Below are 25779 nucleotides of genomic sequence, written 5' to 3'. Positions count from 1 at the left end.
GAGCATATGTGTTTTTGAACTTGTCCTAAAATAAATGTGTTATGGAAGCAGAAACCATAGGAAATCAGTTCTTCATACCTGTAAAACTTATTTTCTTAGTAAGAAATATCTAAGGGGTTCAAAAAAAGATTAGACAAATTCATGGCAGAAATTCTAACACTGCTCTTAAACCAAAAGGTTGATTTCAAAAAGACCATCTAGTTCTGCTTGTTGAAAGATGAGATAAGGACAAAGATAAATCTATACTTTTGCTTCTTCTTGTGCTCCCACTCTCATCCACTTAAAAATAAAAGTTAATTCTAGTAACTTCTCGGGGATTTTGTTGTTGCAAGAAAATAATCAAGATTAAGAAACAAGTATGATGAACTGCAATTTCAGCTCCTGAAAATATCTTCCCCTGAGTAATTATTTGTCAAGACACAGACAGACTATTATAGCCCCTTCTTTTATGTGACTGTTTAGTCACTGCTGCCAAGAGCTCAGTAAAAGACTGATTAAGGTAGCTGGATCTTGTCCTAAGGGGGCTTTTCCATTTCTCTCAGCAGGCAGGCTCTTCTTCTAAGGAAAATTTTTTTGCTGAACTATCACAAGCGAAAGATGGAACTTTGGATTACCAAGTCCTGGAGAAAGTAGTTACTGAAGTCACTGATGTGCTCTAATAAACTCACTCCAGGGAGTTTAAAATAAAAACCTGGATATATGTCCTCCCCAACAATCTTGCTTAAATATACTTTTGTTTTTCTTCTTAAACACAACACATGCACAATACATTTTCTTCAGAGATGGGCCTAGACCAAACAAAATTACCTTAGATATCTAGCTGTCAAAGAACCACGAGTGAATAGTAACTAACAGCTAGAGAGTCTCTATGAAGAATATTTCAATGAAACACGGAAACTTAAATCTTAAAAAAAAATCCTCTCCTGTGGAATTACTCCTATGTGCAACCCAAGTCAACACAACCCTGACAAACAAAACCTGCTATGATTAGTCAAAGAATTAAAAAAGGCAGTAACAAAAAACCTTCTCTGCCTTTTCCTCACTCCACAGAGGCTTGAAAAATGTTCAAGCCTCTTGTTTGATCCCAAAAGACATCTTTCCAAAAAAGAGCTGGGATGGTGGGAGAGCACTGAGTGCATGAGCCAAGAACCCAGCAGAGTCACCATATAGAACACAATTTGAAAAAAAGGACTTATTTCTGTGTAACACCTAGCAGCAACATGGGGTATCTGCAGCATCACTAAAGAACTATTGGGATTCCATTAAACTATTTGAATGTGAGCACAGTGGAGCCTGGAGAGGCTGTGGAAAGGGGATACATTTCTTGTGGGTATTTCTCTCTCTCTGTTAGTACTACATCACTTATACAGCCAAAACTCATCAGCAAACCGTCTTATAAACTCCTATGCAGAAAATATTAGGAGTACAAAATCTTCTCTTAAATGTTCCCTTGCCATAATCCATAGGCTCTCATTGACCTGCTCTTCAGATGAAATACTCATTTTTTAATTCACTAACAGACAGCAGAAGTTGAGCAGATAACACTGCCCCAAGATTTTGTGAGCTGAAACACAGACCAGCACTGACCTTAACACAGAGCAGAGACCTCTGGTAACATGCATGAGCAAGTTTTCAACACTAAGTATAAAGACTACCATTTATTCAGTGGTCCAATTTTTCTGTCACACAATATCAACATAAATTAAAAATTGTGACAGATACCATGTTCATATTATCCATCACAAGAATATTAAAATAATGAGGATTGTTTAGAATAATAATCAATTCAATAAAAACAGACATTGATTTTATTGTTACTATGCCACAACAGAAAAAATAAATTCTACTGTCCTTATAAAAAGCACAAAATCAAGCATTTCCTCCCAGCTGTTTAAGTATCAAAATTTCTAATTAAAGCATGGCTGTTGGATTATCTATCATGTCACTCTGTCTTTTGTTTCTTTAGTCCTAAATTTCAAGAGTTAATTAGCATCTGTAACAATGTTCTAATATACCACACGCCTCTGAACTGCTCACTCTTCCCCGTTCAGCACTTTTAAGTAGGTCTCTTGGGTATCCTGTTTCCTCTTTAGAACTGCTTTCCTCTACAGTAATTACTCACTGGCAGTCCACTCAATGTCCATGAGGAATAAAGCATGAAAAGTCAAAGACTCAGTCTTCCAATCAGCCAAAGGTAAAATTTGCTAAATACATCTGCGCACCTCATACAAGATCAGCTACAAGGTCACTGTACAGAAAATTTAGGAATGAAAAAAGTGAATCCTTGCATTTGTGCACAATTTTTCTGTGAGTGTGTGTATTTGTATATACATTTATACAAAAGAAAGGCTCAGAATTTCCTGTGCTTTTGCATCACAAGCTCAAGGGAGTAGAAAGGAAAGGTGTGGCATAATGGCAGCTGAACTTCCTGAAGTATTGAATAAGATTCCATATATAATATTCTGACTTCCATGAGGAAGAGAGACAACACAGGCTTTACAGATAGTCATTTCTAAGTGCACCCAAGCACTGAAATTATCATGAATTTAATTAATTTACTTCATCTTCAGCACGATAAGTAGCAGAACTATGTAAAGGCACAGGAAACATTTTCTTAAAAATACTGAGTCAATTCTTGTTTTCATTCCCACTGCAGTATGTGATACATTACAATTACTTATAATAATTACAATTACTTACATAACTATTACAACTACTATGAGAATATGAAAAAAAAAAGAAATCCCACCTTACGTACACATGAAAGGACAAATCACACTACAATCTTCAAGATAGCATGAGAAACAATGACACACCACTTATCTAAACTGCAGATCCTGACAGATTGTCTTTTAAACTCAAAAAATTTTGCTGTTTTTGTTTTCAAAATTAATTTCTGACATTTGCATTACATGTGGGATCTTTCAAAACTTAAATAATTCTTATCCTTCTTCATCCTTATCCCAAGTAAATAGCCCAGGAGTCAACTCATTCACTTTGCAAAAGAAAAAGCAAGTTATAAATCCTTGTCCTCAATTAGGACTAACTGTGATGAGACTTTGAGTCTCCCACATTCAAGCCAAATGTCCTACTAACTCCAGGGTGGCTCTCCCTAAATCCATAGCTCTTCCTTAAGGTCAATTTGGTTTTGAAAAATTTCTAACAAATTAATGCTCTCCCTGTAGGTGAGTAATGTATCACCCAAAAATTCATCTGTGGGACTATTCAGCAATACCTGAAGAGTTAAATAAAGGCCATTTTTATACCTCTGCCCTTTGTTTCCATTCTTAGTGAAATTGTAGGTGACATTGTGTGCCTCATATTTTCCTCACTTCAAATTAATTAACTTCGCCACATTCTAAAGAAAATCTACAAAATGGAAAAAAACTACAAACTGTGGGGAAAAAAAGTCAGGCATGCTGCAAAAAAGATCAAAATACAACATTAGCTGCACTTAAATTTTTTACTTTACTTCGATTCTGTCTGAAGTCAGCATTGAATCCTATGCTACACAAAAGCATTGCCCAGATTTATCATTTTCTTCTATGGAAAAGTTAAAGACAAGTCCAGATGGTAACATTTACTTACTCATCTATTTGGCAGACACACGTTTCCACCTCTTTCAGTGCAGCTTGTAATTTGAACAGCAACTTTTGATAGACATCTTGTGTTTCTAAGTCTTCTTCTTTTAAGAGGTACCTCAGACCATGGCCCTCCTGCTGGCCAAGAGACTGTCCTGAAGGGGCAGCCATAGTAGTAATGGTATGCTGGACATAAATCATGGGACTCAGTTTACCTGGGAATAATCCAAAGGGATTATTACCTTTTATCATCATTATCTTTTCTTCAACATACATTTTGAAGTTAGTAAAATACCTAACAGATGCTGAAATATTTTTCTGTTTAAAATTCAAGTACTTATTTAATTTTGCATTTTATTTGCATTTCAAAGTGAAGCTATTTAGGAAAAAGTTATTGTGAAATTATGACTACCCATTATTATGCTGTAAAATAAAATTAAAAATCAAAAGAAGGGTCATTTCAGAAAGACTTGTCCTCAATTTTAATATTTGGGCTATAAACTTAAACTGATTACCTTTTAAGACTCTATATCAGAAGCACAGGAAGTAGCTCTTTCAAGCTCAATTAACTTACCTTGATCAGTGTTTTTATTTTCCTTCTCGTGGGAAGAATGTTTTCTGCTGTCCAGCTGAACACCAAAGGCACTACCAAGGGAAGTTGAGGTCTTAGGGTAAGACACTTCCATCACATTGATATGGCAATTGGTTGGACAGAAATCACTGCTGTGAAGTGGTGAAATCTTTGACTTAGCTTGTTTGAAGGTGGGCCAAGCTCTGTTTTTTAATACTCTTGAAAACTAGAAGTAAGAAAGAAAACCAAATATTGATTATCAGTTCTTCTTGTGTCTGCATGTAGCTAACAATTCTTGTGTACCTAACTAGAAAATAAAAGCTTAAAATATTTCAGTCATCCTTGACTTAAGGTGTCTTGACTCCATAATTTCCACCTTTCTCTAAAAGGAAAAGAAAAATATTTTTCATTTTACATTTTTAAGGGTTGTTTTTTGAAGCAAATTATACTTTAAGACATATAAATACATTTGTAACAGAGAGATATAATCTATTTCCTATGGAACAAAATAAAAAATCGATTGTTTTTCTGAGGAGGAAGTCTGAAACTGCTCTACTGCTCATGACATTTAAAAGCTCCTACCAACGTTTTCAAGCCAGTATTTTCCTAAAATCCATGAAATTTTTGTCTGAAGTGATAATAAAGAAAAGATCAGAAAGTATGAATTCTGGATTTCCTATTTGGGAAGGAGGAAGTCCTCTTTAATAAGATACATCTTATCCTCCTGCATTAGGAGAAGCATTGCCAGGGGTTGGAGGGAGCTGATCCTGTTCTTCTCCTCAGCACCAGTGAGGCCTCCCCTCGAGTCCTGGGTCCAAATCTGGGCTTCACATAAATAGACATGGGCACATTGGAGAGAGGCCAGTGGAGGTGAGCCCTCTGAGATGATTCAGGGACTGGAGCATCTCCTGTGAGGAAAGGCTGAGAGAGCTGGGACCCTCCAGGCTGGAGAAGACAAAGCTCAAGGGAAACACATCAACGTCTAGGAATACCTGAAGGAATGGGGCAAAGAGGACAAAGCCAGGCTCTTTCCAGTGCTGTCCAGTGTCAGGAACAGAGGCAATGGGCCCAAACTTAAGCACAGGATTTTCCTCCGAACGTCAGGAAACACTTTGGCACTGTGAGGGTGACTGAGCACTGGCCCAGTTGATCAGAGAGGTTCAGGGAAGAGAGGTCAGATCTCCCTCCTCAAAGATTGTCCTGGGTGACCATCTCTAGGTGGCCCTGCTTAAGCAGGGTTGGCTGGACAAGACCTGCAGAGGTACAGTCCAACCTCAACCATTCTCCTGTTTTGACTGACATTAGGAAGCTGACAAGCACTAGTACATAAAAACTGCAAAAAACTACATTTTTCAGAATTTCCTAGCCCAGTACCTCTTCTCCCTCCTGTATATCAGCTCAGCAATGAGGAATGTTTTTAGTCTAATTTTTGGGCTAATTTTGGTCTAATTTTTGTCTAGTTTTTGGTCTAATTCTAATGAAGTGCTGAGCCTCCTCTCCTTGTAACATCTAAAATTCTGTGCAGTGTCTTGAATAGGCTTAGTTATTTGGTTTTTAAGATGAGAAGATGTCAACCCAAAATGGTGAGGACAAAACTGGACACTCAGCAACTGCATCTATGTCAAAATCAAGTCATCTGATCAAGCTCTTCAATTGGAAAAGAGATTTATTTGTCAGTCACAAGTAGGATTTCTGTCAATATGTGTCATTTTCAGTGTAGTTTGTTGTCAGGGAAGATTTTTTTCTGGAAAGATTTAATCAGTGTTTTAATCACCATATCTCCCCAGTCAAAATATTACACAGACCTACTTTAGCTATGAACCACAGCTCATGCATAAGATCATTTTCAAAGTTAACTTGCAAAGTTTCTTCACTAATGAATGTCATTAAAAATTCAAATCAGTCAACTTTTTACTAACACTTCAGTTGAATTAAGACATATTCCTTCTGCAAAGTGAGATGTTTCTGTACTGGGACTTAAATTTCTGTTTATTTTGGTGTCATATTACTTCAGCCTGATGAACACTTGCTGGGATAATTACATTTAAATCTTTAGATCACAACAAGATCTGGAGGGTTACAAGAAATCCAATTATGGAGTTGTTCAAAGGCTGAAGAATGCACAAATTGTTAAGAAGGCTACTAAGGACATTCAATGATGAAAATATTTCTGCAAGCAGTACATATTTCACATCTCAATCTCCCACACATCCTGCTCCAGAGAGACCAAATACTGGCTATGATTTAATCAGGTCATAAGTCAGGACCAAGATTCTTCTCATATATGTGTTGAGAAACATCTGGGACTCATGGCACTGGATCGAGGTCTATTAGGAGCAAAATGTTCTGATAATAATACTAGTAGGAACTGCAGAAATCCACAAGATTTTTATTTATAGAATTAGAACTTTCACAGTAAAACCAGGAGCCAAGCTGGGCTCAGGCACTCCGAAAGTCTCCTGTAACTATGGTTACCTTTACCTTGCCAAGAAAATGACACATCTATTCCTGAAATCCACTGCATTACTAATTGTCATTAAAAGCTGCGAAACTACTGATTTTTGAGCAGATGAGATCTAAAGTGCAGTCTGTATCAGGAATATCTACTTCTAGACAGTGTAAGAACTATGAAAACTTCCCTGAGGCTGTTTGTTTCACATCCAGCAAGCACAACAAAATTTGATTTACTGTCTTGGCCTCCTCTGTAGAGGCTATATATCACAGTCAAAATTTTCAGCTACAGAAAACATATAAATCACCTGCATGTTACTTGAACTGTAACTGTTAATATGACAACTAATTGGGTTGGTTTTTTTTAATGGTAATTTGAATTTTAACCAAATTGGAAACTTGGAGGTTTGTAATTCAGGCAAACAATGGAGAGGTCAGATTTTTGCTAACAGTATCAGGATTCTTGTGATGTCTCCATTGACACAACTCAGTTTATTCCATTTCTTTTTAGAGAGCACCTTGAGAAGTCTGACAAGCTGCTTTTTGCCTTTCATCCTACTGACTACTGACCTACAGGTATTCCTAACAGTTTTCCCTACTTTCCTTTGAAAATGGAAAAATCATTATCTAGTCTTTTAGCTTCTGCAAATGTGTGAAGCTCCTGTATTCACTTTCCTTTTCCTTTGCTTTTTTTCCCTCTTTTCAAATTTTATGTATAAACTCTCAGAACAGACCAGTTTCTAAACGTCAACAACCCCAAATGAGGTAAGACAGGGCAGACCCACTTTTTTGCAGCCATTTTGAGCCTATTACAAAGTAAGTCACCTACGAACAATTAGGTTCCATGAGAGAGGAATTAGGGGTCTGGATAAGAAAATGAGTTTGCATTAACAAAATGGCAAATGGTTGATTCATTTGCACCCTGCTTGGTTAAACAACTATAGAGAAATGCACAGACAGCAACTAGAGGGCATAGTCTGGGCTATTTATTCATTTACATATCATTAATTAAGATCTCAAGCATATGAAAATCAGCGCCTTCTCCATTTTTCCATGCTATTATGTTTTATTAAACCAAGTGAATCTAATAAATTACAGAGATGCTACTTTTAAGAGATATGCTAGGGTCTAAAAGTTGAATCAATGGGTTAAAATCTGGTATTTGAGTTGCACTAGAAAGAAAAAAAATTCTGTCGCTATTGCTACATTTTTGGTTAACATCTGCAAATTCACTAGAGTATTGGTTTAAGGCATTTACAAGAATGACGGCCCTTTTACGGAAATATGCAGTTGATTGTCTCTGCAACTGAACACAGCAAACAAGAAAGAATACAAACTACACAAAGTCTAAAAAAGGGATAAGAAAGAGAATGGCTTGAAAACAATTGATACAATTACTCAATTAAGGCATTCATGCTTCAAAATAGCAAACTTCCAGCCACATTTTTGTCACTGCCATTGACACACTGAAGAGTTATTCAAACTGTACCACATTCCCCTGTTTCTTCCTTAAAAGACAAATATAATCAAGCTTAGGACATGCAGGGCATACCTTTTTATAGCTAGAGATTCTTCTGTAGATATGCTCAATTTTCTCACTGCAAATGACACTGAATTTACTTTGAAGTTCCGTGGGGATCACGTCATTTAAGGAATTGAGGCTGTTGCAATTCTGCACAAAATGTTCATCGCTTTTTGCCAGTGCTTCAAGAATCTAAGATAATAAAAACAAAAAAAGTATGTTATGAAATTAAGTTGACTAAAATTTCCCCTTACTAATCATCTCTTTTAACTAAAGCTGAAAAGCCTGATAACATTACAGAAAATGGTGCACAACAACAATAAATGAAGCTTGGGATGGGATGCAAAGAGGTTTTCTTAAATCTATTCCCTGGTAAGTTATACCCATAAGTATTTTTGCTTGGCTTCTCATGACATTGTCTGATAATGGACTTGCTACTAATTTCCTACTAATGTAACCACTATGGCTCCTCTGAAATACATTATCTGCTGTATTTACTTGATCAGCACACATTATGCAGAGCTGCTGAATTAATTCATTTGTTACTTCTAGAAAACCTTCAATTTGGCAGAATACTAACACATTGAAAAAGCTTAAAAGAAAACTGAGTGCCATACTCTTGTATATTCTGCATAAAAAAGGCTAGGAAATAGGGCACAGGATAAGCTGTACTGCCCAGCAAAGACTGAAGCCTTGCTATAATGGTGAGAGAAAACTAATTAAAAGGCATGTTAAGTGATGAGGGTAGTATATAGCCTTTATAGATATTTCAGTAGATCTTGTACTTTATTTCAAATTGTATTTGATAAATAAGAAATAAGGGAGAGGGGCAGGAGGAATGGAAGACTTTGAAGATCTTTTAACTTTTTTTTTTTTTCATTTAAAGGCTCAATTTATAATTACAACATAACTCTTTTTGCCTCCTGAGCACACAATCATCCTCCAAAACATCAGAGAGATAAGGGTGACCAATCATAACGTATCAAATGAAAGACATATAATCATAAGAGTAAAAAAATCCACAAGTTTCTCTGCTGGTATTAAACACAATAAACATTAACATACAAAAAATGCTTCATACCTTTGCAGTCAAACTGAAAAATCCCTTTGGTTCAATCATTTTTTCCAAGACATGACACTTTATTCCAGCTGTGCTGTCATACTCATAAACCACTCCATACTCCAGATGAACATTGTCAACAGTCAGACTCACATGATCCTTCTTCCCATCAATTATTGCCATGGTGTTAAATTTGTCAATTACCTCTAGAATAAATAAAGTAACACAAATCAGTTGACAAGTCCTGGCCATTAAATGAACTATAAAGAACACAGGCAAACATTCTAGAAAGAGGTATGTTCTGATCATTCTATTTAAATACATTCATTAAAGAACCAGGCTGAACAACATAAAAATCAGAACACCAGTAGATTTGTAGGTGTTAAAATACTGGACTGCCAAACAGGCAGTACTCTTTCTTTACAAACCCAGTTATTTAAGAGGGCTAATTCCATTTCACTTAGAATCCAGACACATTAAGAAAGACCCAAAAAAGGGAAAACTGAGTATTTCTAAATAAAGTAGAAGAAAATCACTATGAAAACTGTCAACATTCAGAAATGAAACCACAATAACTGCATTTATGAATGCACAGTTCAAGTATTAACTGTCTCTTTAATTATGAGTTGCAGATGAACGCAGTTTCATCTAAACATTAACTGTCTGAAAATAATTTGAAGGATAGTTGTGTTTTTATTTCCCGTGAAGTAATGACTACTGTATCTAATTTGCCATAAATGATTACTGGAGGTGAAAATAAATCAGGTAATGCCTTGGTTTAGGTTTCTTACAAATGAAATTAAACAGATTTTCCCCAAAGTATTCACGGAAGTATTTTCTCTAAATGGGAAAGATACTGGTTTTCAAAGAATAGCATGTAAAATTTATATGTTTAGAATATATAAGAAAACAAATTCTTATGTAAATCCCATCTTATGATCTGGTCAAAATTTCCTGTCTGCAAACAAACCCAATGTCTACATTTTCCTTGTATTATAACAGCATTCTCAGCAGCAACAAGATCAAACAAGCATCACATACCTTCCACTTTACAGTCAAAGGCATCACCTCCATCATCTCCAGAGGGTTTGGTGTTTGCTTTCTGAAGATCTTCCTGTGCACTTTCAATGCTGTTGTAAACCCACTGTATAGAATCTTGCTAGAAAAACAACAAAAAATAGACAGGTAGAAAAAGTGTAACTGATAGCAACTATTTTTAAGGTATAAGTTTAAAAAAAAATCCAGAGAATTTTGGCAAGTTATTTTTTATTAGGGCATATATTGTCATGAGACAGTATGACACCCATAATTTTTATGTCTCTGTCAAAAATAATTTAAGATATTTCAAATAAAATTGCAGATTGAAAAATATTTTTCTCCAAGAAATCATAGGGAAAAAAAACAACTGCTTTCCCAAATCTCCTGTGCATCCACAAATATGGTAGCAAAAGTTATGAAATATCAACCAATGACAGAGAACGTCCAGTTAATCCTTCACCATGTGTCAATGGCACAAAGAACCTATACTACAGCCTTCATTACTTATTTCTGCCTTGACTACAAATATTTTACTAGTGTAGTAATAAATGTTTTTCATTTTTTCCCACAGATTAGCACCCCCTCACAGCCCTGCAAAAGAAAAGAACCACAGGCTCCAAAAGTCCTCCATCTTCTGGGGCTGAGTGACACATGAGCACAGCATTGGTGGCTTATACGTGTCATTCAACCTTAGAAGAAGCCATGTGTATTTCTTACATCTTCTACCCAGTCTGTAACTCAGCCACATGTCCATCATACCCTGGTGAATGGTCCTATCAAGCATGGCAGCCCCAGATTACTCTTTGTCCTTTACATTTTAAAACAAGTTTAACAGTTAGTTAATCACTCCTTCTGCAACAGCTAAAGCAGAATAAATTACATGATTGTGACAAATCTGAATTCAAAAAGAAGTTCCAGGAAAAACTCAAAGTTAGGCAAGGATGGCAAACATTTAGGCTGAATGTTAAAATGTTCATGCAAAGTGCCAAATGCATTCAGTCATCCTTTGCTAAAACATAACAATCAGCTTCTATCTTTACCCCATTGGTATGGTGTTCTCTAGGTTTCCTAAATTCATCTATGCCTCGCTTTCTGCTCAATGGCATGAAATATTTGAGCAAGAAAGCTTAACTTTCAGAGCTCTGTGTTGATTGCTGGAGGACACCTGTGCAGAAGCTGATCAACAGAAATCTTTCTGAAATCCACACTTCTTCTCAGGTTCACCTCAAAGCTTGGTGCTGAGTTATGGACTCTTACTCAATGCTTGGTAGCACTGAGACTGCTGTGCCAATCTCTAATAGGAAATACTCACTTCTCAACCTGGAAGTCCCTTTTCCAAAAGTTAACAACCAATCTAATGCAATATGACTTAGAGCAATGTTCTTCAAAATCATTACAGGAGAACAAACTAAGCATAAATATGGCGCATCATGATTAGTATCACTGCAAAGAAATTGCAATTCCAGGAAGTAAAATCTGGTCTCAATTTTCTTTATTCAGACAAGACAGAGGATAAACACTGTCCAACAGATATTATGCAGTTATTGACTGAAGGAATCTGAAATGAAGCTTCATGCTCCAGGCAATTAGGAAGACTTTTCACCCTGAGAAGTAAAAGATGTAAGAACCAGAAAAATACTCCCTTTCAATTATGCAATTGGGAACTACAGGAGAGACTACAATATTCTGGGTAATTAAATTATAGGCTGTGTGCACTGTACTTACAAAATAGGAGAAATCCATAGTCATTTTCCAAAAATAATAAAAGCACCCCACCAAATTTCTGAATAGGAAATTAATTTTAGCTGTCTTTTCACCAGTGGGAATACTACCATTTACTTCAGTCTAGACAAATCTCACATAGTTTTTTGATAATACTGCATCCTAAATGAAGTTTTTCTTGCCTGTCTAAGGAACTTCAGTTATCTGTGATTTGCTGAATTATGATCAGCTACTTTTTAAAACTAAAAAAACTCTTATGTATAGGAAAAAAATTCAAGTTATTATACAAGTCAATTAAAAAACCTAAAGTAATTTTTTAACATCCAGGCATTCACACCAGCCAATATTAATCAACTATTTTTGGATGTCACTAATATCCATAGGAAGTCTACAGTTATACACAGAGAGAACAAAATTGCTATAATGAATTTAATTTATCTTTTGTACTAGCCAATTTTGGTACTAGTGAACAGGACATTTTTTCTTTAATAGAGTGCATCTTCCTTTAAAGAACAGGTGAGCTTGATCTCTATATGCCATGTAACAATTTAAATTCTGTATTATCATTTAAACACAAACATCCCAAGAACATTTTCATAAACACTGTATTTATAAGGCCCAGTTCTAACTATATAATTCTTATAACTCTGCAGTAGGTGTGGGAGAAGGATTCAACTCTTAATTTTAATTGGATTTTCTCCTCAGTAAACACATACTTGAAGAGTTTGTGAAGTTAATTAATAATATTGGTTCACAGTTTATGAAAAACTTGCAGAGAATTGGAAAATTACATTATAGAATCCAGATTGGTTTGGTTTTTCTTCCTAAATTTGTGTCTTGGATGCCTGAGATTTTCTCCTTGACTAACATGACAAAGATAAAAAAATTTGCATGCATTTAAAACAAGGAAATTTTGAGTCCTTGAATACATACTCATTCTCAAGACTGGAATGCGATGGGAATTCTTTTATGGATGGAATATATGCACTCTGCTCTCTGTGTACTGAAGTGTAACAAAATTCCTGAAGACGATCACTTTTATGTATTTCATTCTCCTGCTGCTGAGCAGGCAGAAAGCTCTGTGGTTCCCTCTCCATCAAGATGAGATTATACCTCAAAATTCTTTCAGCATAGGACTGCAGAAATGCTTGAAACAGCCCTTTAAAAACACCATATAAAAATTATCTATGATATTTATTTCAGTGCAGAAACTAAGCAGATTTTGAACATCACAATTGAGCAATCTTCAGCTTTTATACTTCAATTGGCTTTCCTTCAGTTTTATTCACCCCTTCCTTCCTCTCATCCCACTCAAACACAGCAGATATGTGCACAGAGATTAACACCACACTGTTTACTTTGACCAAAAATAGAAATCGAGAAGAAAAAGTGCAAGGGCACCAAATGAGACATACCTGCATTGGCCGCCTGTACTTCCTGCAGGCTGTGACATGAGCAATAACACTTGCGTGAGTCTCCTTGCTGACATTAATTCCATTCACTTTGATTATGCACTGGCCAGGGTGGAGACCTGCTGCAGCTGCCACTGTTCCTATTAATAAAAACCCACACAGTTAGCAAACTTCTTTTTCTAAACATCTCCTTTCAAGCCTACAGTCCAAAAAATCTCTTTTTTTAAAAATCAGAACCTGGTCTGACTGATCCTTACATACTTCCCTTGACCACAGAGTACTTCTGTAGACCAGCTGGATGCCAAGAAAATGGAGTTTGCCAGCAGATTTTTCCATAAAAGAGACCAGACAATTTCTGAAAGGCTGCTTTATAAAACAGCAAACATTGACTAGCAATATGAAAATGTGGAAAATTCACCTCAAAAAAAAAGGACTTCAAAAGGATAAAATGGCTCTAGCTTGAAAGTCACTAATTACAACTTAGCTTATTTTTATACGACCCAAGCTTATGAGCCTCTTGTTTAATTCAGGTGTTTCAATTTTACATACAAAACAGAATTTTCCTGGCAATACATAAAGCATAAGAGCATACTAGAGTATCATGTTAATCATTAAGTGAAATATATAAATTCCAAAGACATCTCCAAATATATTGTTCTTTTTCCATCTTCTCTATCAACACAATTATAGCAGGAGGCCTCAGAGCTTTAAAACAAAACCTCAAAGACAATTAAGTAGAGTATCTCAAATTAAATTATTAGAGAGTGGGACAGGGAGACACACACAACATGACACCAAAACAAAACATTCTCTTTACACTACATAAAATATTTGGTTCAGTAACTTATTTTCACAATTGAATAACCACATTGGGAAACTAGTGACTGAATCGACACTACAAAAAGAGCAGCTGTCTCCAGGTGTTGTCACTGCAATTCAAACTCACTCCTGAAAGACAGAGTGCTGGAGTATGACCTTAGTTCCAGCTACCTGAACATTTGCCTCCAAATGTCTGTTGATATTGCCACAGAGGTGCCAAGGAAGTAAAAATCGACTGCCTAGAGACTGCCAGACTGGGCTGCAGAAGCTAGGGGCTGTGAAAGAAAAGGCTAGACTGAATATGCAGGGCTGACAAGTAGAAAGCTTGTCACAACTTCACGACTTGCCAGTTGAGCATATCTGACAATGAAATAACTCACAGAATATACATGAGCTTCCCTCATTTTCAGAATTATCACTATTAGATTAAAGCTGTGTTTAAAATCCAATATAAAAGAATGTCATTGGAAATTACACTATTACCAGCTATTGCAATCTCCCCGCCCACAAAAGACTTAAAAATAAACATATAAATAGATCTTATTTAATATCTTAAAAAAAAAAAAAAAATCCAAATCTCTCTTCAGAAAACACCAAGGTCCCAATTCAGCAAACTATTTAGGCACATGCTTAAAATCTTCCAGGTTTAGCAAATGACACAAATAAGCACTTGCATATTGTTGGGGCTAATTGGAATAAAGTATGTGCCTAATGAATAATGATAGGCAGTTGACTTGAGATCCAGGTGCAGAAATAATTAACACATCAGCTACTAAGTCTGTAGTTTATTAGTCTTTCTTTTGAAAATCTAATTTCTGGCACCACAACCTAGAAAAATATGCCATCAAATTCTGTTCAAATCTGGCTGTTTTGCAGATCAGTTCACTTTTCATGCCTCAGTTACAAAAGCAGGAGGGGGGAATGAGACACAACTGTCCCACAATAACTGAAAACACAGTCTGCTCTACCACAAGCAACATGAGACAGCAAGAAATAACTCAACTTCTTTTAGCACAAATGCACTGCTCAAAAACATTGAGTTAGGTTAGCAAGTGTCTGAAAATCACATCCCAAAATAGTATTTACATGAACCATCTGCAATTACTAAGACAAAGACACTAACACTCTTGAAAAGATTTGTAAAAAGCACATTTCTTAGTAAAATGTTTTCAGAACACTGCAGAACCACATAGCCACCTAACAAATTAACACACAGGTTCCCAACAAGCAGTTGTATTGCATCCTTCAGCTACTCCTTAATCTGCAAAGAATGCACAGCTTTAACTTAACTTTCCTACATTGGTATAACTCCATTTTTAAATGAGAGTTGGAAGATGTATCCAAGCTTACAGAGTATAAGTACACAAAACAATTACATTTGAGTTTATTTAATATTGTTTGTTACTTTGGGGGAAAAAAAATCTAAGATGGATCACTAGACTTAATTTTGACTCATCTCAACCAAGTCATTTAGATATTAAACATTTATTTAGCAGTACCATTGACAGCTCTTACAGCTTACCTCTCCCAACAGCATGGACAACAGATGGGCCAAAACCCCGGATTTGGAATCCAAGTCCATCTGCAGAGTCAGGAATCTTCACTGTCCTGATACAAACAAAGATTTAACATGGATGTAGTAAAAAGGCAACATTTTGTTATTCAGCAGCATGTAGGTTGCAAGGGTGTAAAACTCCACACTTTTATTCAAATCAGTTTATAGATTTTGCAGCATTCATATTCCAAATACCGTGCACCACCAACATCAGAAATAAGAGCAAGCTGAGACAGCAAACCATCTATTTCACAGGGAAACTGAATATGCTGGTTATAATCAGAACACCACCACAGCTTTAAAATTCCTCCCAAACAGACTGATCTTCAGGTAAGCTGCCATAGCACAGCAACACTGAAAGCCCTGGAAGGCAGGCAGTCTCTCCCAGCCAAGAGGACAGAGCCTGGGGACCAGAGATCACAGCAGGTCTGATCAGAGAAGCTGCAGAAGACTGCAGAACTCAGACCCATATTACATTTTAACAGAATCACAGACTGTGCGGAGCTGGAAGGGACCCACAAAGCCCAACTCCTGGCCTTTCACAAACACCCCAAGAATCACAGCAGGTGCCCAAGAGAACTGTCCAAGAACTTATTGAGCTCTGTCAGCCTGATGCTGTGACCACTTCCCTGGAGAGCCTGTTCCAGTGCCCAAACACCCTCTGGGGGAAGAACTTTTTTTATAATATCCAACCTAAAATCCCCTGACAGAATTGCAGGCCTTTCCCTCAGGTTCTGTCACTGATCCCCTGAGAGAAAAGATCAGTGTCCACCCCTCCTTATCTTGAAGTTGCAGACTGTAGTAAGGTATCCTGTCATAAAAGGAAATTTTGTTTGATAAGTAGGACTTTCCTCTCATGAAGCCATGCTGGCTGTGACCAATGCCTGTGTTGTCTCTCAGCTGCTTTTCAGTACCTTCCAGAATAATCTTCTCCATAACTTCGTCAGGCTCGGAAGTGAGACTGACAGGCCTGTAGTTTCTCAGGTCCTCTTTCTTGGCCTTCTTGAAAATTGGGATGTTTGCCAGCTTCCAGTCAGCTGGCATCTCTTCAGATTCCCAAGACAGCTCAAAAATCATCAAGAGAGGCTTTACAATGACATCAGCTAGTTCTTTGAGGATTCTCAGATAACCCTTATCAGGCCCCATAGACTTGTACAATTCCAACTGAAGCTTCAGATCTCACACTATTTCAGGGTTGGCTGAGATCTGATTATTCTCACAGTCATGGACCTCCAGCTCAGGGCACTGGGACCCCCTTTGGACCACCACCCACATCAAAGATGGAGGTGAAGAATAAATTAAACACCTCTGGGTTGTCCTTGTCCCCATCTGTGAGGTGACCATCCTATAACAAGTCAATGTTATTTTTACATTATCTATTGCCATTAATATACTTGAAAATCTCCTTATTGTTCCCCCACGGTTCTGGCCGGCTTCAACTCCAGTTGACTTTTGGCCGCATGAATTTTCTCCCAGCAGCAGTGAGCAGCATCTCTGCATTCTTCCCATGTCACTTGGCCTTGCTTCCACTGGGCTTACACTTTCCTTTTTAGCCTTATTTCTAGAGAATATTCCTGTTCAACCAAGCCAGCCTTCTACCTCACTTGCTTGACTTCTCAATTTGGGAATTTCCTGCTCCTGTGCCCTTAGGAGGTGATGTTTAAAAAGTGACCAGCACTGATGGACCCCAACAACTGCGGAGATATTTTCACTTGAAAATAATGAATCCCATCAGGTGTTATAGTAGACAAGGTGTTGAGTAGATCATCCTGTGGTCAACAAACCCAAAATCTTTCTGCTGACACCAGCTTCAGAGCCATGTATTGACCTAATGGATCTGCCTAATTCTATTGATATTATAGCTGGTTACTGGAAGAATCAACAAAATCAACTACCGTGCTCCTATCCCTCTATCAATTGTCCCAGGGCACTGTAGTCTTTTTTATTGCCCTTGGACTTCCCTGTTTTATTTCATCGCTGCCAGTTTGAACAATCATTAGCAAAGAGTAATCAGAGGGCCTTAGTACACTGGAGAATTTTCCACTAATATCCCTTATCCCAGGCCCTTGGAGACAGCAGACTTCCCTGTGAGTTGGGTCAGGCCTGCATATTGGCCCCTCCATTCCCCTTGGAAGGGAGTCCCCTATCACAACTACCCTTCTTTTCCTGTTAACAGAGGAGGTCTCTATGCAGGGTGCAGGTGGTGTTGTTTCAGGAGGCCCCACCATCCCAGAAGGATCTTGCCCCATCTGATCAGTTGTTTGGCCTACTAGGTCCAGAGCCCCACACCTGTTGTAAAAGGTACCAGTCCTACTTGCCAAATTCAGAGAAAGAGGAACCTTCTTGTGGTACGTGCTGTGATGTGCCTCCAGCCTTCATCTTTATCAGACCCCAGCTAACAGTCCTCTAGCTAATTACCCTGCAGGGCTCTGAGTCCATCTGCTTCTTCACCACAATGCAGGTTCAAGACTCCTGGGAGTCTGAGACTGTAGCATTGCTGAAAATAATTGATCTCTCTTTTGCTCATTCACTCAAACACTGCATAGCCTGTTCAGTTCTTCCTGTAGCTCCACCTGCAACACAGCTCCTCAAACACAGCACACTTTCTGCAAAATAACTCCTTGTAGTCCCCATCCTCACAAAGAGGCATCAGGCACTCCCAGCAGCCTGTGCCTCTCCTTGCTGAGTTTTCTTGAAAAAATATTTCATTGCAGTTTTTCTGAGCAGCAACAGAAAGTAGCTACTGAGTTTTGTAAAATAAGAATCATCCACTGTTTGCATGACTTGTAATAAACTTACCAACAAATCTAACCAACAAAAACACAATTCTGAAAATCAAAATTCACATCTACTCCTTCAAATTAAGCCCTGAGTTCACCCAAAGTAAACTAGCATACCCCTGTGATATCAGCTCAGGGTCCACAAAAAGCAACACAGCTGCATTAGTCCTTATCAGACCCAGTTAGGTCATGCATAACAGTGCACTGATTTAACTTTGCAGCCTTTCCATCCAGAGCCAGTTCTGCTATTATTGCAGGGATCTTTGCCCCAAGCTCCATTTCCCATTGCAAAAGCAAACTAATTCAAATTGACGCTGAAAAGTGATTTTAAAATACATTTGGACTATAGCAAACTTGATTTACAGGCAGTTTTGAATAAGAGAATTGCATCATTTCTTGTACTTTTTTTTTCTAGTATACATAATACTAGGCATTTGGAGATGATTATCATCAGAGGTGAGCTCCAAACTTCATTGAAGTCTATATTTTTTAAATATAATAATATATATAGATAAATAATTTTTCACTTGAAACATTTTTTAAGAATAAAATCATTTAATGTACTCATATATTCACTATTGGTACTATCTATTTGATTACATTCTGAAACTGCTTTGAGATGATGCAAATAACTATGAAAGATCATCACTGGCAATTTAGGCTAAGAATTAAGGAGAGAATTGTCTTCTGTGAACTCAGTTGTGCTAGCAGCAGCTGCTGACAAAAAGCAGGGAACACGAGAAACAAATTTGACTTCTGTGAACTCTAAATTCACTAGAACATCTCACTCAGCCTTGAAATTCACCTACAAGTTGAGTCAGAAATTAAATCAAGATTTGCATTAAAGAAAGGCCAAGATGCTTTTATGCTTTCTGCAATCCTGTGGTCTGGGGATTTTTTAATTGTTATTTTCATTTGTTTGGGGGTGGGAACAGGTGTTGCAGTATCAGTCCAGATAAGCATATTTGTGCCTTATTTATTTTTTTTGTTTTGGATGCCATTTTACTTCTCAAGACACCTTTGCTTATCAAGAGGAGAAATAAATCTTCAATCTGCCACTTAACCAGAGCCATTCCCGAGCGAGGCACTCTGTATGCTGTATGGTAACAGAGAATGGCACCTCTTTATTCTGTGGATTTTGAATAAAAAATTACTTCTGACAAATTTTTCTTAGTCTCCTTCTTATTTGTTATGTATAACCTAGCAAAAACTGCATTAACTTTACGAATAGACTTATGCTCATTTACATACTTAGTGAACCCAATCATTAGGCCCCGCTTTGTATTTCTTTTGCATAACAAAACTTGTGTTTAGGGAGAAATGGGCAAAACTGTGTACAGAAATGCATCTGTTTGATAAAGATGAGGAGCTGTTTATTTCCTCCTGCTGTTTACAAACCAACACACCAGCTGAAGGGGCCCATGGGACCACAGAGTCTGACAATGACAAACCAGCAACTAATCCCCAGACGCAGGAATTTGTTTAATACACACAGCCAGAGATAAGTGATCAAAACTGACCATATAGTCCATGAAATTTCATTTAAACTTGCAGTATCTGCATGTACTTCAAGTGGCAGAGCTGAAGATCTAAAGTACTCATGTGATTCTTTTGCTGACTCACAAATAGGATAAAACAAAATCAAGGCAAATCAAATTGCTTGACTTTGCAAAGTCAGATCAGATACAGCATCTAAAACCCCTTTACAGTAGTGCTCTCTGAAGTTCCACTGGTCTGAAAATTCCCTTCAATTGTTGTTTGCAAAACTTCCCAAAGGAATGACAACTTACTCTCGAGGTTTGGTGCTCACAAGAACCCTCAGGGGCTTTCTGCTGTTTAAACAGGCTTTCAGGAAGCAATCCACTTCACTGAAGGGTCGCAGGAAAACCAGGTCACCGTTAATGGCAAAGATTTTCTTCCCAACTTCCAAGCCTGCCATCTAGAAAATAACAACAGTTGTGTACATGTTTGCTTTTATAACCACTAACATTATGTTTTCTTCTGCTGGCATGCAACTCCAATAGAAAAACTGACATTCACATTTTGTTTACATTCTTTATGACTCCTTCACATAGCATGCATAGGGGACTTACACCACAAAATGTTTCTAAAACTGGTTAAATTCATGTGAAGGGTAAGTACTCATTCTGAAGAGAGCTAATTATAAGACCTGGTATTAATCAAGATTTTGTGACAGTATTACAATATCAGTTCATTTTTTTAGTAATTAACACAACAGCTTTGATTGAGCCATTTATTTTATGACAGTACTCAATTTTTCATCCACCATTTTCCAAAGGAACTAAAGCTTCTTTTCCTAAAGACCCAACTAATATTTTAGTCAGTGAATATTTGCTAAGCTCCAAAACAAAGAGTTTTTAAACTTTGGTCTAACAAGAAAAGTACAATTACAGTAGAACTACAGGAGTACAAAGAGAGGCTCAGGGTATGGGCAAAGGCCAAGTGCCATCTGAGAATATGGCAGAACCTAACTGATAGAAATCAGATCATTTAATTCTGTGGCTGAATTATATTATTCATTTGCTGTGTCTATTTATAATTTAAATTTATACTCCACCATAAAATTTAGAAAGCCTTGAAATCTAAGTCCAAGTTTTTCTCTTATGAAAGAGCATCATACTTTATCTTTACATATACAGAGACTCCCATGCTGCCCAGTAGAATATTAATTAACCCAAAGAGAACCTAAAGCAATGCTACAGGAAGGCTGTAATATATTCATTCAGGGTCTCTAATCCCAGATTTTATCTAAAGCTTGATACATCCTTTACTATGAAATATGTCAACTCACAGAGTAGCTCTATACCCATTTCATATTCTACCAATAATGCTGGCTTCAATTATGATTAATGTCATTACTGGAATATTATAAAATGCATAAAAATAAAATGACAACTTTTATAATATCAATCAATATGACAATTTAGCTGAGCAGAAAATAAGTGTCAAAATATGGTCAAAACAATATTTTAAATAAAAATAAAAAGCTAAAAAGAAAACAAACAAACAAAAACAAACAAATTTAAAAAAAGGAAAAAGGGAAAAAACTCATAGGCACAATTTTCTTGGTAAGTGCTCACTGTCACCTACCACTTTAGCCTTTCCTACATGATGTACAAAACATACATCTGTGATGAAGAAAATAAAACAGGGAAGATAATTGATAATATTCCATACCTCAGCATTTGATCCTTTCTCCACCACTTTAATAATTGGCACCTTATTTTTATCTTCTAAACCAAAACCATAGGTTCCTTCATTAGAATTAATCTGTAAAATAATTTTTAAAATATTGTTCAGAAAGGCATTAATAAAACTGAAATATGTCTTGATTAAATAACAATAAACTGTCCTAATATATTGCCATTATGACCAATTTTTTTATTCATCAAAGCACACAGTGATGGTATTTCACTCACCAGTAATGACTTGGCTATGACATTTTCCACTACTTTCAGATCGTGTTTCATGAGTCTGTGCTTCATATTTGATCCTTCCATTTCTTCATCCGCATAAAAACGGAACAGCAGTGGTTCATCTTTAAATTCACTTTTCTCTAACACTGTATGACAGAAACCCAGACACATTAATCTTTATTTTCTTTTCAACTTTTGAATATCATGTCTTTCATGAACCATTAAATACTCAACATGCATACACATATTGAATGCTAGCAAATTATTGTGTGTGTGAATCTAGGGAAATCTTTTAACATAGACAGCAATTGTTACTTGGATTCATTACAGAGAGACAGGTATCACTAAGCTCATGTTTTCAACTAAAACATCTAGATTCCACCAAGCTGAGAAAGATGTATTAGCCTGAAATCATTTTAGTGAAAATACTAAGCACAAGATTTCTTCCTAAAAGGGATTTTAAAACATGATTTCGAAAAGTTCTGCTGGACAGCTGCTGAAGATGCTCACAACCAAGTTCTGGCATTCTCCAGACAGTGAAGCATGCTGGGTTTAGAATTAGAAACAGGTTTGCTGGGGATGTGGAAGCAAGCAGAACAGCCAGTAGATGCAGTTTGTGAGTTCAAAAGTCAAAGGAAAAAGAATGAACAATACAGGAGAGTATGTTCTCAACCCTTTGTCTAAACAAACAGATAAAAAGTATTTCTTCCTCTTTTCATTTCAGTAAATGACCTACTACTTCAATCCTTCCACTGAAATCTTCCCTCTGATGGTATTAAATGGGTCCTTATTCACCTTAATTTTGGTGCTGCACATATCTCTGGTCTCCTCTCCCTTCTTTGTTCTTTACTATCCTTATGATTTTGTCATTTTTATCCAATCTGCTTTCTCCCACTTTTTTGAAGCCATGATCCTTCATATCTAATTAATTTCCCCCAAAATCTCACATTTCTCTCCTACATGATTTTTTTATTGTTTCATCAGTGCCAACATGCATTACTTTCTTAAGACATTTCTTGCAAAGTGACTAATAAAACTGCCCCCACTAAATCCTTTAGCGGATTAATTCCACAGCACATGCTATAAAATTGGATATAATTTTCAGAGTATACAATAGCTATTTTTTTCCTTGAAGACTGTAGCATCAATCTCTTTAGTGATACAATAGAAGAACTTTCCATCTGTTCTGTAATATCTTTATCAGCCCCTGCATTTCCTTCCAACTGTGCAGATAACATTAAACAGAAAGTAAGCATAACTTGTAGAGAATGTATTTACTTACCATGGTGCATAAACCCATTATCACAAAGAGCTACACCAAATATCATAGCTTCCTCCCTGGTCCGGCAATCCCCCTGTTAAAACACAGTACATGTTTAAAATATATTTTAAAATATTAGCAAAATGGAAACTGTGCACAATGGCATCATCCCACAGGGATGGCAATTACTGTAGATTACATTTGCGACCACCACCATTATGTATATATTTCTAGCATATATATATATATATATATATATATATAAAAGAGTATATACCTGTTTATCATAGAATGAGAGAGCAGTTTGGGTTGGAAGGGACCTTTATATGTATAACACTCTATAATTACAAATAAATAGGAAAAGACTTCAGCAAGGCTGCATTCTCCATAAAAATAGAATGTAATAGAACCTATAAGCACCAAAGTTTTAAACTTTTATTTTATGGAACTAGTGCCTGTTGACAGAGTGAGCAGGATATCATGTTGTTTGTTTCTTGTTCATTTAAAATGAAACAGAATTGATGGCAACAAATTGGTACTGACTTTTGCTCATCTAGTTAGTAATTTAGAGTTTCTCATTTCATTTCATTTCATTTTAAGCCTGGACAGTGTTATATGCTGAATCACAAAGCTAAGTGCCATCAAAACATTTCAATTCAATTTCAGATCAGAAAGATAAGCACTACAGCAATGAAAAGCATAGTTGATGACAGCTGATTTCTGTTGCTTTACTGGTTTAAGAGGATTACACTACATAAAGTGTTTGTATGTTGTTCACTAGCTTTCAAGTCAGAATTTAAATGAAAACATACATAAATCCAGAGGTGTCTACTTGCCTGGGCAATCAACCAATCTATGAATTTGTTCACCATAACCACAGATTTGTAGGTTCTCAAGTGATAGTCTTTATCCCTGTTCAAAATAACACAAAACAATTTTTCAAAATCAAACAAAAGCTCTGAAGAAAGAGAAAAATACTTGTAATTTATAACCAAGTTAGTGCAAGCATGAACTGAGCACTTAATAATGGTTGAGTTTTCTCTGGAGGAAAAAAACTAGCAAATGAAGCCTTTCTTGCAGACAGAAAGGAGGAGGCTGATCACAACTTATTTGGGTGATATTGTCAATGGAGTATGAAGGCAGGTGTGTCGCTCTGGGACTATTCTAATGAGGTAATGGTGTATTAGTAAAGGAGTGCACTGTAATATATACAGGAAGCATATAAGCATATCCATCAGGACCTAGGAGGCTCTAGAAGTCCATTAAAAAAGTTATATTGAGCAGAGTTGGCAGCCATTTAGTGGTTCAGTTATGCTTTTTGTCTTGACAGCGTTTCAGTCTTATGTGATTGCTCTCAAAAGACCAATCATGAAAGGGTGGGTTAGGTTCCTACATTCAAACACAGTATCTTCAGATACTTCTTCCAAATGACTCCCTCAGGATTTCCCAATTGCACTCACCTAATTACTGGGGTAAAGAGACTGTGAAGGCGACAGTACAGTCGTACACCCTGTTAAAGAGAAAGAGGTGGTGAGTCAACCACACACTCACACAGACAAGAGGCAGGGACATAGTAAGGAAGTCTGAATGCTGTTAGTGGATTTCATTTTCATATTAAAAAGATCTGTTCAAATTTCTATGTATTTTCATGTGCCAAACAATGTTCCCCGATAACAATATTGATGAATAAATTATGAGAACAAACACATTTCCCATCTAACCTAAGCTTACTGAGACACATGCAAAACAGATTAGCTTTAAGGTAGGATTAAAAAATTCTGAAGGTTTGAAATACTTAAAAAGAAAAGCACACAAAAAATAAATCAACATTTCCATGCATTAAGGCTGTCCCAAACCGTAGTTGCTATTCTACACACAGCTGTGTAATTACCACTGCATTTCATTATACGCATCAATACTTTGCTTACAAATTAGAATTATAACTAATCAATTTTTAAAATGCAAAAAGATTTAAATATTAGAAATGTTTTCTATTAAAAGCAAATAAATTATACATCTGCAGTAGTTTAAGAAACTACCATCGGAAAATTGTATTTTAAAAAATAAAAACACATTAGTATTACTTATAAAACTATCAAAAAGCAATTATGTTTACAATATGCAAGTATAATGACTAAAAGTTGTGTCAAATTAGATTCCACCCTACTTTGCTCTGCCTGGGAGTTCAGTATTGTAGATTCCTCTAGATGCACTTCATATTAACAAGTGGAGCAAAAATTAAATTAAACTGCAGCAAAAATTAAATTATACTGCAGTGTAATACCCAAATGCAGACATTTGCTACTGACTCCAAATCATGACAAATTTGAATATTAATGAGTTTAAAGGAAAGTTTGATCAATCTTTTCATTGTTGCCAGTAACATAGATGGGTAGTATAACCTATTCTGTCTAAACATCTATGTGACTATAGATTTACTGCCTAGTTAGGACACTAACAAAGGACACTCAGATTTTAGAGAAATCTGAAAGCAGTTTCCGACATATATCTTCATATCTATGAGAAGAGACTGAAAAAAAAAACAGACTCAACCTCAGCTTCAGGATTAC

At 36.5% G+C, this 25779-nt stretch overlaps 1 protein-coding gene across 2 annotated transcripts in view; it reads right to left on the bottom strand.

Moving 5' to 3' along the window:
• Positions 1-25779, bottom strand: part of PREX2 (phosphatidylinositol-3,4,5-trisphosphate dependent Rac exchange factor 2) — a 171471-nt gene that overhangs the window by 69680 nt on the left and 76012 nt on the right. For both annotated transcript variants that reach the window (XM_058820960.1, XM_058820970.1), the window contains 13 exons: positions 24670-24719; positions 24046-24121; positions 23231-23303; positions 21952-22094; positions 21710-21802; positions 20302-20450; positions 15699-15784; positions 13361-13497; positions 10227-10344; positions 9207-9391; positions 8156-8317; positions 4156-4378; positions 3589-3796 (listed from right to left, as the gene is read on the bottom strand). In XM_058820960.1, coding sequence (XP_058676943.1) covers positions 3589-3796; positions 4156-4378; positions 8156-8317; positions 9207-9391; positions 10227-10344; positions 13361-13497; positions 15699-15784; positions 20302-20450; positions 21710-21802; positions 21952-22094; positions 23231-23303; positions 24046-24121; positions 24670-24719 — 1703 coding nt within the window. The remainder of the gene's footprint in view (positions 1-3588; positions 3797-4155; positions 4379-8155; positions 8318-9206; positions 9392-10226; positions 10345-13360; positions 13498-15698; positions 15785-20301; positions 20451-21709; positions 21803-21951; positions 22095-23230; positions 23304-24045; positions 24122-24669; positions 24720-25779) is intronic.

The sequence above is a fragment of the Ammospiza caudacuta genome, chromosome 1, assembly GCF_027887145.1.
Source record: "Ammospiza caudacuta isolate bAmmCau1 chromosome 1, bAmmCau1.pri, whole genome shotgun sequence".
Taxonomy (NCBI): Eukaryota; Metazoa; Chordata; class Aves; order Passeriformes; family Passerellidae; genus Ammospiza; species Ammospiza caudacuta.
This window is presented reverse-complemented; position numbering and strand designations above follow the sequence as displayed.